General features: G+C 43.6%; 1 protein-coding gene across 2 annotated transcripts; it reads right to left on the reverse strand.

Annotated features, from left to right (window-relative positions):
* Positions 1–4,680: 4,680 nt before the first annotated feature.
* Positions 4,681–14,379, reverse strand: spic (Spi-C transcription factor (Spi-1/PU.1 related)). 2 transcript variants are annotated; one of them, XM_059978541.1, is made up of 7 exons: positions 14,264–14,379; positions 14,037–14,167; positions 13,866–13,893; positions 13,084–13,195; positions 12,890–12,987; positions 7,885–7,996; positions 4,681–5,373 (listed from the first exon to the last, which is right to left on the reverse strand). In XM_059978541.1, exons 3-7 carry the CDS (start codon positions 13,866–13,868, stop codon positions 4,979–4,981), a joined length of 720 nt encoding a protein of 239 aa, XP_059834524.1. In that variant the 5' UTR covers positions 13,869–13,893; positions 14,037–14,167; positions 14,264–14,379; the 3' UTR covers positions 4,681–4,978. The 2 variants fall into 2 exon arrangements, with proteins under 2 accessions (XP_059834524.1, XP_059834525.1); XM_059978542.1 differs by lacking the exons at positions 14,037–14,167; positions 14,264–14,379 and having other exon boundaries at positions 13,866–13,940.
* Between the last annotated feature and the right edge of the window lie 628 nt (positions 14,380–15,007).

Genomic DNA, 15,007 nt, shown 5'->3' on the forward strand with positions numbered 1-15,007 from the left:
CCTTGAAGCCAGGCTTTAGGGAAAAGGAGGAACAGGAGTTCTCATCACTGATGTTGCATTAAAGTAATTCCTTTTAAAGTTGTTTTTAGACCAGACACTCACTGTAGCTGACGGAGGTGGTAAGCATCATCCTGGGAATCTCTGGAAGTTAACTCTGCCCCAGTGTCTGCACTGCACAGCCCTCACTGGCTCAGATTTCAGGTTCCTTTATCTCAGGGATCCCCAGCCTTTGCTTCCCCCTGTCATAGCAGGAATTATAAAGGCATATCATAGTAAATACAACCTTGGCCCCCTCTTCTTCTTCTTAAACGCATTAGTGGGGCAAAGACTACTAACAGCAGCTCACCAGAGTCCTCTGTCCTGGGCCAGTCTTCCACATTGTTTCCGGGTGTAGTCCATCTTCGAAGGTCTTTGGAGCTTCTGTTGGTGTTTCTGTAGCACTGGGTTTTAATGGATGGGGTTGCTAGTCCCATGACTATCTCTCCTCCTTTCATATGATGGGCTTGGGACTGTCAATGGCAAAGTTCTCTGTTCTTTCCCCTGATTCCAATAGCTACTCCACACCTGACTCCTAAATACTCAACAGAAAATTGTGGACATCCTGAGCTTTCTTGATTTGCTGGACCTTCTGCCAATGACAGTATATGAAGGTCAAGCAACAGCAGAATGCGGGATATTCAGATTTATTTATTTATCCCAAGTACATGGAAACATACAGTGAAATGTATCATTTGCATTAACAACCAACACAACGTAATGATGTGCTGGGTACAGACGGCAATTGTAGCCAAATATTCCAGTACCAACATAACATGCTGTATCCAGAGATACCGGCCACGTGACAGACGCACTGCCACCTGGCTGGTCAGAGGACACACCACATGCCAATCAACATTTGGTCCCTCCCAACTAATCAATGCACACCTAAATTATTGGTCACCTTAATTGGATTATCACGCCCAGTCCCATGCTATAAAAGGTGAGACATGTGCCTGGCTTGCTCTCTCTTACAGACCACCACATTGAAGGTAAGTGCATTGATTTATGTTTGGGAAGGTCTATCGTTTGTCCTGGTAAGGGAGCCGCAGCTATCCAAGGTCAAGGGGGATAGCTGCTGTTGTGCTTTTCCCTTGTTCTTTGTTTGTGTAACCGTACCCTGTCCCCACACCACTTACTGTGTATTGTAGTTGCTTGTGTTGACCCGACTTCCCCTTGTAAAAAAATTCCTTATTATTAAAACAGTGTGTGTCCAGGCCTCTACTGTTGAGACTCAAAGAACCAGTTATTTTCCATCACAACACATGCCCACAATGTTCAGCAGAATAACACAGAATGCAACAAAACAACATTAAAGACAACAATGTTAAAACAAGTTGCTTTCTCATCCCACCCGCACACTCTCTCTCACACACACACACACACACACACACACACACACACACACACACACACACACACACACACACACACACACACACACACACACACACACACACACACACACACACAGACACAGACACACACACACCCCAACCACAGGACAGGCCACTTCCGGGCCTCTAGTACTTGTCTCTGTCAGGAAATGTAGAGGAGCTTGACCCAAAAGCAGAACATTGAAGATGGTTTAGAGGTGAATGAGAACTTTAATTATAATACCAAGCCACAAGGGACCACAAAACAAGAGAGAACAGAAACTAATCACAACAGGCAACAAAGTAAACTTTAGGCAGGGGAAGGGAAATCTCAGAGCAACTGGTTGATTTCAGCTGGTTTGATGAGTGAACAAGGACAGTGGATGAGAACTGGGGTGAAATAGGCTGCCGGTGACGAGTCTGGAATGAGCGGCTGGTGAATCCCATCAGCTGGGTGGAGACTGGCAGGTGCTTGTACATGCAGGCTGGGAGGTGTCAGAGGGAGTATCTGGGAGGTGCCAGTGGGAGTACGACTGACAGGTTTCAAACTAGCAGACATCTGGTCTCTGACCCCCGGACAAGCCTCTACTTCTGGACTCCCTGACTTCAGTCTTTGAACTTTAACTTTGCCCTCCAGACTTTACCAACTTCTGGATATTAACCCCAGGACTTGCCTTTCACAGTTTTGACCTTCAGCCCTTGGCCTAGGACTCCCTGATCATGGGCTTGATTACATGTGATTACAATCATGTATTTACTTGCTCTGGGGTGTCCAGGGAGGTGTAACACCTCAGGTGGAGGGACTTGTTTTGTCCAAGGAGGGTTAGCACCTCAGGAAAGGGGGCTTGTCATGTCCATTCCAGGGCAGCTCATTCACCTTTGATCCCCACTGGACACTCAGCTCACACCTGTGGCTGCATGTATTTGTTTGCATGTGACAGCAGCCACACCCCGGTACACCGCTTCGACAGACAGGTGTGGGTAGCTGGTGGGCCTTGTACCCCAGTGAGATAGTGACATGCCTCTCCTAGCATGTGCAGTCAGCTCTGGCGGACTGGGTGAATGAGATCTACAGAGAGATCCAATGGCCAGGAAGGCAGTTCTGCAACATTTCGTGAAGAGCACAGGGCATGGAAAGGCACAGAAGTAGACATGGTCACCCACTGCAGCCAAGGAAGACCCCAGTTTGTGATGACTTGTTGTATCACTGGACCTGGACTTACAAGGTCAAAAAAAGTGGAAATGCCCCAGTGCAATGGCTTTTCCATTTTCAAAACTCTCCGCACAAGTTTCCTGTCATGATGGACGACCAACTTGGTCTGGATGTCACTGGCCATGCTGACCTTTATTGTCCATCCCTCATTGCCCCTGAAGTATGGAGAGAGGCAAGAGTTGGCCTCACAGGTTTGGAGTCACTAACAGGTAGGCCTGGGCAAGGAGGGGAACGCTTCCTCACTAACAGGATAAAAAGGATTGAAATGGAATCAAGGAGAGGGGTCTCAACCCAAAACGTTAACTGTCCATTTCCCTCCTCAGAGCCACTGAGCTTCCCCAGTGTTGTGCATACTGCCCAGTTATCACTCACCTCTGGAAGCCCCTGAGCAGCCATGAACAGACAGAAGAAGTGAATTGAATGGTCACCATGACTCTGCATTCATTTCTCTGAGCTATATAAAACCTTGGTCAGACCCCACTTGGAGTATTGTGTTCAGTTCTGGTCACCTCACTACAGGAAGGATGTGGATACTATAGAGGGAGTTCAGAGGAGATTTACAAGGATGTTGTCTGAATTGGAGAACGTGCCTTATGAGGATAGGTTGAGTGTATTTGACCTTTTCTCCTTGGAGCAATGGAGGATGAGAGATGACCTGACAAGAGGTGTATAAGATGATGAGAGGCATGGATTGTGTGGATAGCCAGAGGCTTTTTCCCAGAGCTGAAATGGCTAACATGAGGGGCACAGTATTAAAGTGCTTGGAAGTAGGTAGAAGGAGGATGTCAGAGGTAAATTTTTCTCACACAGAATGGTGAGTGAGTGGAATGCAGTGCCAGCGACGGTGATAGAAGTGGATCCAACAGGGTCATTTAAGAGACTCCTGAGTAGATACATGGAGCTTAGAAATATAGAGAACTATGCAGTAGGGAAATTCTAGGCAGTTTCTAGAGTAGGTTACATGGTTAGCACAACATTGTGGGCCGAAGGGCTTTAGATTTCTATGTTTCTATGAGTGCAACAACACAGACAGAGGAGATCACAGGTGTAAAATTTCAACTTGACACATCAATAATTCCCCCCCTCACCCCCACAGATGCTGACCGCACCTCTGAGATCCTCCAGCACATTGTTGGCTCAGATCTTTTGGCCCACCAAGTCCATTCTGACACTTACTGCTCATCCCATTTTTTTCTGATTTTGGAGATAGAATAGACTGTGGTTGATGGAATCGGGAGCAACAAGGGATCTGCTGGATGCTAGTTTAGATAAGTATTTATTAATTATTTAGATATACAGTGTGGAACAGGTCCTTCCGGGCCTCTGAGCTGTTCCGACCAGCAACCCACCTATTTAACCCTAACCTAACCATAGGACAATTTAGAATGACTAATTAACCTAATGACCAGTTCATCTTTGGACTGTGGGTAGAAACCGGAGCAGCTGGAGGAAACCCAGGTGCTCAAGGAAAGGAATGTACAAATTTCTTACAGGGGATGTCAGAATTGAACTCTGAACTCTGGAACATTGCAAGCTGTAATAGTGTTGTGCTAATCTCTATGCTACCTTAGCACCCCAATGACATTGATTGGAGGGTTATGGGGGACTATTGTCCAGGTGCAAGTAGATGGGACAATGTAGAATAATAGTTCAGCATGGACTAGATGTCCTGGAGGTCTGTAAAGCTCTATGACTTTGTCACTCCATATCCTAGGTTTTGATTCCCTTTCCCTGGGAATAAGGCTGTATATATTCACCATATCTTATAAGACCATCCCTCAAAGTCTTCTACTCTTCAAGGATAAAGTCCCAGCCTGCACAACCTTTCCCTATAACTCAAGCCCTCAAAACCCAGCAAACTCATTGTAAATCTTTACTGCAAACTTCCCAACTTAAAAAAATTAAAGTATTTCCTATGACAGGGTAACCAAAACTGTACACAACACGAATCCGTGCTTTAAGACATTTAACATGAGTCACAATACCGATTGTATAAAATAGGAAATTTTTTTATTGGCAGAGAAATAGGAAATATCAAAAACACTCAGCATGTCAGGCTGCATCTGTGGAGATAGAAACAGTCAAGATTTCAGGCAGAAGATACAGAATTTTTTTCAAAATCAGTTTAAGTCACACACACACACACACACACACACGCGCGCGCACCATCCATATATACAGTCTGAGACAGAGAGAGAGAGACAAACATAGAAAGACGCACACACAGAATTGTACACACTCATTAAAATAGGTTAATATATATTATAAAATTCGAAACATAGTCTTTTTATTTAAATGTTGTGTTAATTTATGGAATTCTTCTGTTTATAAGCACGGGAGAGGCGCGGCCAGCTCACGTGGTGCTGTCCTGTAACAATTCGTTATAGCTGTAATTGAAGTGCCAGTGGTCACAGCTGTAGTGCGAGTGATCGGTGTGGGGATAGGGGGAGTTCGGCACCCCTCCCAGCCTCTGTAGCACCTGCGCATCGAAGCGATAGGTGAGCTTTCTGCGGACTTTGACGATCTCCCCGGTGCGGCTGTAGTTCCTGAGGGCGCGGGCCATTTTCTGATAGGTCATGGTCTTGCGATTGCCCTTCCTCCGGCCCCACATCTCTGCCACCTTCTCCTTGTTCTTGGAAATGAACTGGAAGACGCCGCTTTTCTTGTCCACCCACTGAATGCAGTCAGACATCTCGGCGTCCCGCAGAGATTCACTCAAGAACTCGTAGAGGCGAAGCCTTTTCCTGCCTGCAACAAGTCGGAAGGAACAGACAGTCAAGTGGAGTTAGCACTGCGCCCTCTCGCCCGGAACGACATCCAGGCGCTCTCCAAGGTGCTTAAAGCCGCTGTGCTCACTCATCCGGACGGACAACCGCTCAGAAGCCAGGTGATTTGGAGACACAACTCCGGGATTACTGAACAGTGCGCACTCAGTAGAAGATACAAGTGGCTTCAGAAGCTGAAGTAATACACCCGAAATGCCGGAGGAACTCAGTAGGCCAGGTAGCATCTATGGAAAAGAGCACAGTCGACGTTTTAAGGCCGAGACGGCCCTGGCCTGCTGAGTTCCTCCAGTACTCTGTGTATATTGCTTGGCTTTCCAGCATCTGCAGATTTTTTCGTGTTTCAGATGCTGAAGTTCTTTATTTCCAGTGAGAGTAGAACTAGAGGTCATGCTTAAGAGTGAAAGGTGAAATATTTAAGGGGAACATAAGGGGAGGGGGAAGCTTCTTCACTCTGAGGGTGATGCGGGTGTGAGACCAGCCGTCAACGGAAGTGGCGGATGTTAGTTTAATTTCAACATTTAACAAAAGTTTGGATAAGTATATTGATGAGAAGGTTATGGAGAGCTACGGTCCAGTTGAGGGTCGATAGGACTAGGCAGAATAGTTTGGCTCTAGACTAGATGGGCAAAAGGGCATGTTTCGTGATATAGTACACTATGAATTTATTATACTTAAAGCAAGATTACTATACAATATTACAGAAAAAATATATTGTTCCAGTGCAATAACAGATGCACAGCTAGTAGAATTCACAGCTGACTTCAAATGCTAAAGTTGATTTATTCTGTTGAAATTAACTTTCATTCATTAGTTCACTCTAGTTCATTGGCGACAGGTTTAGTTCGAGGTGAAGGGTAAACTGTTTGAAGGGAACATGAGAAGAAACTTCTTCACTCAATGAGAGTGAAGAACAAGCTGCCAAAAGAAGTGGTAGGTGAAGGTTTAATTTCAACATTTAGACCATAAGATATAGGAGCAGATTTAGGTAATTCTTTCCATTGAGTCTGCTCTGCCATTCCATCCTGGTTGATTTATTAAACCTCTTAAACTCATTCTCCCACCTTCTTCCCATAACCTTGGATATATTGACTAATCAAGAACCTCTCAAACTCCACTTTAAACATATCCAATGACTTGGTTTCCACAGCCATCTGCAGCAATGAATTCTACAGATTCACCACCCTCTGTTTTAAAAATATCATCCTCATCTCTCTTCAAAATGGATATTTCCCTATTTTGAGGTTGTGTCCTCTGGTCCGAGGCTCCCCCACTATTGGAACGTTTAAGAGAAGTTTGGATAGGTACATGGATGGGAGGGGTATGGTGGGCTGTGGTCCTGGTGCGGTACAATAGGACTAGGCAGAATAATAGTTGGACACTAGGCTGGGCTGAAGGGAGTGTTTTTGTGCTGTCGTGGTCTACAACTCAATGACAGTAGGATTCATCATCATTGTGTGCCATGTCACATGACGTGAATGTTTATGGTCCTTCCATGACCACGGTTTTGTTCTTGGCAGATTTTCTTACAGGAGGGGTTTGCCATTGCCTTCCTCTGGCAGTGCCCTTAGAAGACAGGTGACCCCAGCCATTATCAATACTCTTCAGAGATTGTCTCCTTGGCATCAGTGGTCACATATCCAGGACTTGTGATATGCTCCAGCTGCTCAAATGACCATCCACCACGTGCTCCCATGGCTTCATGTGACCCTGATTTTTTTTTGGGGGGGGGTTAATCAGGTGTTACACCTTGGCCAAGAATGGCCAGCAGGTTATCAGAAGGAAGGAGCACCTCACACCTCCTTTGGTAGGGATATATCTCCACCCTGCCACCCAAACACCATGGTGAAATGGGCTGCCAGCGGCGGTGGTGGAGGCAGATATGATAGGATCTTTTAAGAAACTCTGGGATAGGTACACGGAGCTTAAAAATAGAGGGCTATGGGTAACCCTAGGTAATTTCTAAGGTAAGGACATGTTCAGCACAGCTTTGTGGGCTGAAGGGCCTGTATTGTGCTGTAGGTTTCCTAAGTTTCTATGATTACTGTACAATATTACAGAAAAAAATATTGTCCCAGCTTCATTACCAGGATAACAGTATGCATTTTGTAGGATATGCATGAAATACAGGTGTTGGAACCTGGAGCAGAAGGGTATTGAACAGAAATGTTGACTGTCTATTTCCCTCCAGCAACTTTTGTGTATTGCTGCAGATTTCCAGCATCTGCAGAATGCCTTGAGTCTCCCCATTTTTCTGGATAAACTCAGTAGGTCAGTCAACACCTTTGGAAGGAAATGGATACATTATATTTTGGGTCAAGGTCCTTCACCTGGAGAGAGTAGAGCTGCCTTTTCATAGCTTAGCTGTCCCAGGGTCAGTCTAATTCTGTGCAGAAGGAGTTATTTTTTATTTTCATTAGTAACTCATGGAGAAACTACTCCAGTAACCACAATGAGCTAAGACAAGGAGACAAACCTTTCCCTTGCCTTGGCATGAAGAAGTCTGGAATATGACTCTCTGGGTAATAGTTTGGAACCTGGATCCCATTCTCATATGTTAACTTGTTGCTGTCCATGTTGAAATCCGCCTGGAGATGGAAAGGTAGAGGTTTAGTTAGAATCTCTAGGTTGGGTGAATGTGAAAATGTCCTCAAAAGGATGGAGTTCTGTCTATCTCTGACATATGCTCAGTGGCCAATTTATTAGGTATCACCGACACTTTATTAAGTGGCCATGGAGTGTATATTTGTGATCTTCTGCTGTTGGAGCCCATCCACTTCAAGGCTCAACATGTACATACAGAGATGTTCTTCTGCACACTACTCTTGTGACCTGTGGTTATTTGAATTATTGTTACCTTCCTGTCAGCTTGAACAATTCTGGCCATTCTCCTCTGTCCCCTCTCATTAACAGGGTGTTTTTACCCACAGAACTGCCTCTCACTGGATTTTTTTGTTTGTTTCTCACGCCATTCTCTGTAAACTCTGGAGACTGTTTTGTGTGAAAATACGAGGAGATTAGCAGTTTCTGAGATACTCTGGCACTAACAATCACTCCACAGTCGAAGTCACCCAGATCACATTTCCTCTCCATTTTGATGTTTGGTCTTAATAACAACTGAACCTCTTGACCATGTTTGCATTGAGTTGTTACTACATGATTCGTTACTTTGCATTAATGAGCAGGTGTACTGGTGCACCTAAAGAAAAGTGGCTACTTCATTGTGGTGAATATGGTGAAGTTTGTTAAGGTAAACCTGATCCCAATTCTCTAATGAAATTCCATAGGATAATTCAGAGGCAGTGGCATTTGGCTCCTTTTCCTTGACTGTAGAAGTGTGCAGGTGTTGGAGAAGTTGCAAGCAGATTCACAAAGAACTGAATTAATGTACTGAATGAGAAAGTTTTCTTTGACTCTCAATCCAGTGGTATTTGTGTGAAGTACTTGGATTATCACATGATGATTGGTGAAAACTCCTCACAAAAAGAGGCTAGGTGAAGGAGACACTCTCAACAATGCCTTCTATCACTACTACTGATCAAGGGTACAGTGATGGCTTATTATCTGAATTTGTAAGGATTTGTAGGGCACTGGTCAGATTGCATAAGACAAGAGCAGATTCAGACCACTCAGCCCATTGTCCACTCCACCATTCCATGACAGCTGATTTATTATCCTTCTCAACCGCATTCTCCTGACCAAGGCAGGGAATGCCCCACATCGCTGGTTGGCATTTGTGGCATCTTGCCACCAGGTAACACAGTTGACATCCTTAAATAAGATATCATGGTTACCAGCTATTTAAGACAAAAGACATAGGAGTAGAATTAGGCCATTCAGCCCATTGAATCTGCTCCGTCATTCCATCATTGCTGATTTATGACCCTCTCAACCCCATTCTCCTGCCTTCTCTGAATAACCATTGATGCCCTGACTAATCAAGAACCTACCAACCTCTGCCTTAAGTATACCCAATGACTTGGCCTCCACGGCTTTCTGTAGCAATGAGTTCCACAGATTCTCCACCCTCTAGCTAAAGAAATTCCTCCTCATCTCTGTTTTAAATGGACATCCTTCTATCATGAGACTGTGCCCTCTGGTCCTAGACTCCCCCACTCTAGAAGAATTGGAATATTGTAAGCAGTTTTACAAGTCATGGTCTAGTCTGCACTTGTCATTGCTGATGTAAGAGGCCAAATTGGGGGTACCAAGTGCAGGAGACTAAGTTGTTGGTCAGACAATATTTGAATATTGTGGAAGTATTGAACCCCTTATCTAAAAAAGGATATGCTAGCATGGGAGAGAGTCCAGAGGAGAGTCATGAGAATGATACTGGGAATGAAAGGGTTAACTTATGAGAAGCATTTGATGACTCTGGGCCTGTACTCACTGGAAATTAGAAGAATGAGGGGTAATCTCATTGAAATCTATCAAATATTGAAAAGTCTAGATAGGGTGCACATGGAGAGGATGTTTCCTATAGTGGGAGAGTCTAAGACCAAAGGGCATGGCCTCAAGATAGAAGGGCGTCCCTTTTGGACAGAGATGAGGAATTTCTTTAGCCAAAGGGTGGGGAATCTGTGGAGCTCATTGCCACAGTTGGCTATGCAGTCCAAATCATTGGGTATACTTAAAACTGGTGTTGATAGGTTTTTGATTAATAAGGGCAGCAAAGTCATTCTCTTCTACAATTTAAAGTGGTTCATAGAGCTTACATTTCTAAACAGAAGCTGTTCAGTTTTTATCCAAACGTTTCTCCACTTTGTAATAAATGCAACTCTGCTGATTCCTCTTTAATTCGTATGTTTTGGTTTTGCCCTAAAATTGAAACGTTCTGGCAGGAAGTATTCCATACCTTCTCACAACTTTTTGGGGTCCAATTTGACCCAAATCCCCTTACTGCCTTGTTTGGTATTATTGCAAATGAAGATATAACTTTAAATACTCCTAAACTACAGGTTTTAGTTTTTACCTCTGTTTTAGCAAGGAGAGCAACCTTGCTGAAATGGAAGGAGTCTACCCCTCCTACACATCTTCAATGGCTACGTGATATTATGTCTTATTTAAATTTAGAGAAGATCCGCTGCTCAGTCTTAAATTTGAAACAATCTTTTTATGATATCTGGGGATCTTTCCTAAATTACTTCTACAATTTATAAAGTTTAACAGTGCTCAGACTTTTATGTATATTTCTATCTTCCCTTAAGCGAATATGTTTTTTTTTCCTAATTATCCATTATCATCCATCAGCTTTTTTCTTTGGTAGTTGGTAGGGGGTTGACTTTTTTATATAAAAAAGTTTATGATGTATGACCTATCTTTAAATTTTTGATTACAGAGTAGTATACCTTTATGTGTTATGCTATAACATTTTGATCAATTTTATTACAATATATGAATGTACATAAGTTATGTTGAGATGTGTCTATGTGTTGCGCTCTGTAAATCTTGTTTTTTTTACTTCTGAATAAAAATATTGTAAAAAAACAAAAAAAGGGCCTCAAAGGTTACGGAGAGAAAGCAGTGGAATGGTGTTGAGAGGGATAACAAATCAGTGATGATAGAATGGGGTGAATGGCCTAATTTTGCTTCTATGTCTCATGATCTAATTGGATTCATCCTGATTTTCCTGAGCTGGATACTTTCTAAATTGTTGAGTAGTTACCTCTGTTGTACATGTGTAACATGAGCTACAGTTAACAGCTTGACTAGTGAGACAGTTGCTTCTGGTGTCCACACCAAAATTCTTTGCCATGTTCAACACCATCAGCTACTAACTGTGCAGTTCTGGTCACCCGCCTACTGGAAAGGTATCAAGGAGGTTGAAAGAATACAAAGAAATTTTACAAGGCTGGTGCCAGGATTTAAGTTGTAGTGAAAGGTTGTATGGGTTGGGATTTTATTCCCTGGAGAATAGGAGAATGAGGAGAAATCTTACAAAGGTGAAGCCAGAGGTCCAATACCAATACCTATGGGTCTGAAGTCCATTGGAGGCCCAGAGGTGGCCTGCCCTGGAGTTGGAGGACAATCTATGTGTGCGTGAGGGTAGAAGGGGGTTTGTTTTGTTGTTGTTGTTTGGGTTGATGGCACCAGAATATGTGGCAACACTTATGGGCTGACCCCAGCACCTCCTTAGCTTCCATTGGTTGTTACCGCAAATGACACATGTTGCTGTATGTTTTGATGTACATGTGAAAAATTAATGAATCTGAATCTGAATGAGGTACCCTGGTTGCATCACTGTCTGGTATGGAGGGGCCACTGTGCAGGATTGGAAAAAGCTGTAGAAATCTGTAAACTCAGCCAGCTCCATTATGAGCACTCTCTTCCACAGCATTGAGGGCATCTTGAAAAGGAGATGCCTCAAAAAGGTGGCATCTTTCATTAAAAACCCTCACCACCCAGGACATGCCCCTTCTCAATACTATACTACCAGCAGGGAAGAGATAAAGGAGCCTGAAGAACCACACTCTACATTTCAGGAGCAACTTCTTCCCCTCCATCTTCAGATTTCTAAGTGGTGCATGAACCTGTGAATGCTACATTGCCTATTTTGATATCTTTATGCAATGATTATTTATTATTGTATCTTACTGTAATTTGTTTGCCTTGTATGTACTGCAGCTGCAAAATAAATTTGATGACATATATTATTGATAATAAATCTGATTCCGATTCTCCCCACCTTTCCTCTGCATCTCAAGATTTATTTCAGCTCCTAACTTTCTCCCCCCCCCCCCCAATCCAGATGAAATGACATTAATCTGAAGCATCAACTCTCCGTGGGTGCTATCTGACCTACTGAGGATGTTCTGCCTTTTATTTCAAATTTGCAGCACACTTAGATCATTGTTTCTGTTGAAGTGTTTACATTAAAGATCACAGACCTTCACGGCACCCACATTTACTTTAACTAATGTTTAGATCCTCACCTGATTGTGGAGTGTTGCGTCCAGGACTGTTGCCTCACTATAGGAAGATGTGGAAGCTTTAGAGGGGGTGCAGATGAGATTTTACCAGGATGCTGCCTGGATTAGAGAGCATGAATTATAAGGATAGGCTGAACAGGCTGGAGCTTTGCTGTTTGGAGCAAAGAAGGATGAGAGGTGACTTGATAGAGGTGTACAAGATGGTAAGAGGTTTAGATTGAGTGGACAGCCAGAGACTTTTTCCCTTGGCTGGAAATGGCAAATATTTTTTACAGAGAGTGGAGTGGTGGGTACATGGAATCCCTCCAAACAATGATAGTAGGTGCAGGTATATTTAAGACACTCTTACACAGGCACATGGAATGTAGAAACATGGAGGGCAATGTGGGAGGGAAAGGTTCAACTGATCTTCAAGTAGGTTAAAAGATCAAGACAATATTGTGGGTTGTAGATCCTGCACCATGCTGTAGTGTTCAACATTCTCTCACCATCCAACCTTCACTAGAGCTAATCCAATCAGGCAATAAAATACTCAATCCCCTATGTCCTTACCATGTCCTGGAGGTGCTGGGGTTGGATATCAAAAGGGTGGTAAGGTCCAGAACCCATCTCCTGATGCTGTTGGAGGTTATATGCTGAGTGTGGAGGACCTAAATCAGAAGGGAATAGGATTATCCACTGGGACAAATTTGACCTGGTGTCCAACGCCACCGAAGCCCAGCAGAAGTACAGAGGGAAATACTCACTTGGCAGGTATTGGAGACCTGGGTCCTGGCGGAAGTGTTGAGCCTGATGGTGATGGATTACTTCAAAGGCGTCGTTGAAGAGTGGGCTGTAACTGTTTTGTATCCAGCAATTCTGCAAAAAAATTTAAAAAGAGAATACCCTCCAGCAACCATCAAAAGTTACCCGATATTTTACCCTCAGAGTAGAAGGATGTGCCTTTAGAATAACAGGTGAAGCTGAATTTCTTTAGCCAGAGGACTGTGAATTTGTGGAATTCATTGCCACAGATAGCTGGGGAGGACAGGTCATTGCATTTATTTAAAACAAAGGTTGATAGGTTCTTGAGTAGTAACGGCATCAAAAATTATAGAGAAAGACAGGAGAATGGGGTTAAGGGGGGTGGATAATAAATCAGCTATTATGGAATGGTGGAGCAGAGCTGATGGGATGAATGGCCTAATTCTTCTTGTACGACTTTTGGTCTTAACTCTATGCATTAAAATATATTCCACTGATCAATTACCCAACATTGTCTCCAGCAACTCCGTGGATGAAAGGAATATTCTCCTCCATTACCCAATATCAAAGTACATATATGTCACCATATACAACCCTGAGATTTATTCTCTTGCGGAAAAATATAAAGAAACACAATAAAGTCACTGAAAAACCATACGAGACTGACAGAGACTAACAAGCAATGTGCAAAAGACAACATACCGCGAAACTCCAACTGCATTTTAATACCAAGCAAGTAATTTTGCCCATATAAGAGAAGAAATGAATAAAGTTCCGGACTTACCATGTTGAATATCCAATAACGATTTGCCCTAAGAAATGTAACATTGAAGTGATTAGTTACGCCGCTGGATTGATTGCGCCGAGCAGTCACCCGGATAGTCTGGGGCTGGTGCTGGTGCTGACGCGGACTGGAGGGAGGGTTAATCCCGAACCTCGGTCAGGTGAGACTTACCTGGGCTAAACTCTGGGACGCTGTGCTCGGGCCATTTTAAATAGAGCAACTTCGCTGCAAAAGGCGAGACGTCACGCTGTCATTTGATCCCCGCCTGTCATGGTACGGACAGCAACTCCATATGAAAACATCTATAGGTCGAGAGAGAGAAAAATACACAAACAATAAAAACCAGAACAGCCCTTAAATACCGAGTAGCTTTAGGGATTTTTTTTTGCTGATTTTACTTCCTTGTCGTCAGGGCGGTGAGTTTTCGCCGTACACCCACCAAGCAGGGGCACTTTCACAAGTAAACTTGATCGGGACAAAGGAATTTCCTTTCCACAAGACTATCACACTGACCGGCTCCTTCCAACTTTCTGTCTGTCAGTGACGCGCTGTTTCCTGATCAGTGGGGCTTGTGTTCAAAGCCCGCATTTGGCAGGTACAGCTTACCTTGTTTTAAAATTTTAAAAAATCAACTTCCAAAGAAGATTCAAGACGGCTTAATGTCATTTCCAGCACACAAGTGTAAAGGGGAATGAAATAATTGTTATTCTGCAGCACAAAAAACACAATAATAAAACACCATAAATATAAATCGATAAGATAGCTTAAGTGCATAGATTGATTGTAAAGTGATGCTCCTTCAGGAGTGTCTGTCAGGAAATGATAAAGTAGTGGTGGTTGGGGGTGTGGAAGGGTGGGTTAGTGGGTGGAGGTGTTGATCATCCTTACTGCTTGGGGAAAGTAACTGCTCTCCCCCCCCACCACCCCACTTTGCATCTGGTGGTCCTGGTGTGGGTGCTCCGTAGCCTCCTCCCTGATGGGAGTGAGACAAACAGTCCATGAGTAGGGTGGGTGGGATCCTTCATTGTGTTACAGGCCCTGAGAACATAGAGGATTACAGTACAAGCCTCAAGTTCCTGGGTGTCAAGATCTCTGAGAATCTAACCTGGTCCCAAAATATTGATGTAGTCATAAAAAAGACA

The sequence above is a fragment of the Hypanus sabinus genome, chromosome 8 (assembly GCF_030144855.1).
Source record: "Hypanus sabinus isolate sHypSab1 chromosome 8, sHypSab1.hap1, whole genome shotgun sequence".
Classification (NCBI taxonomy): domain Eukaryota; kingdom Metazoa; phylum Chordata; class Chondrichthyes; order Myliobatiformes; family Dasyatidae; genus Hypanus; species Hypanus sabinus.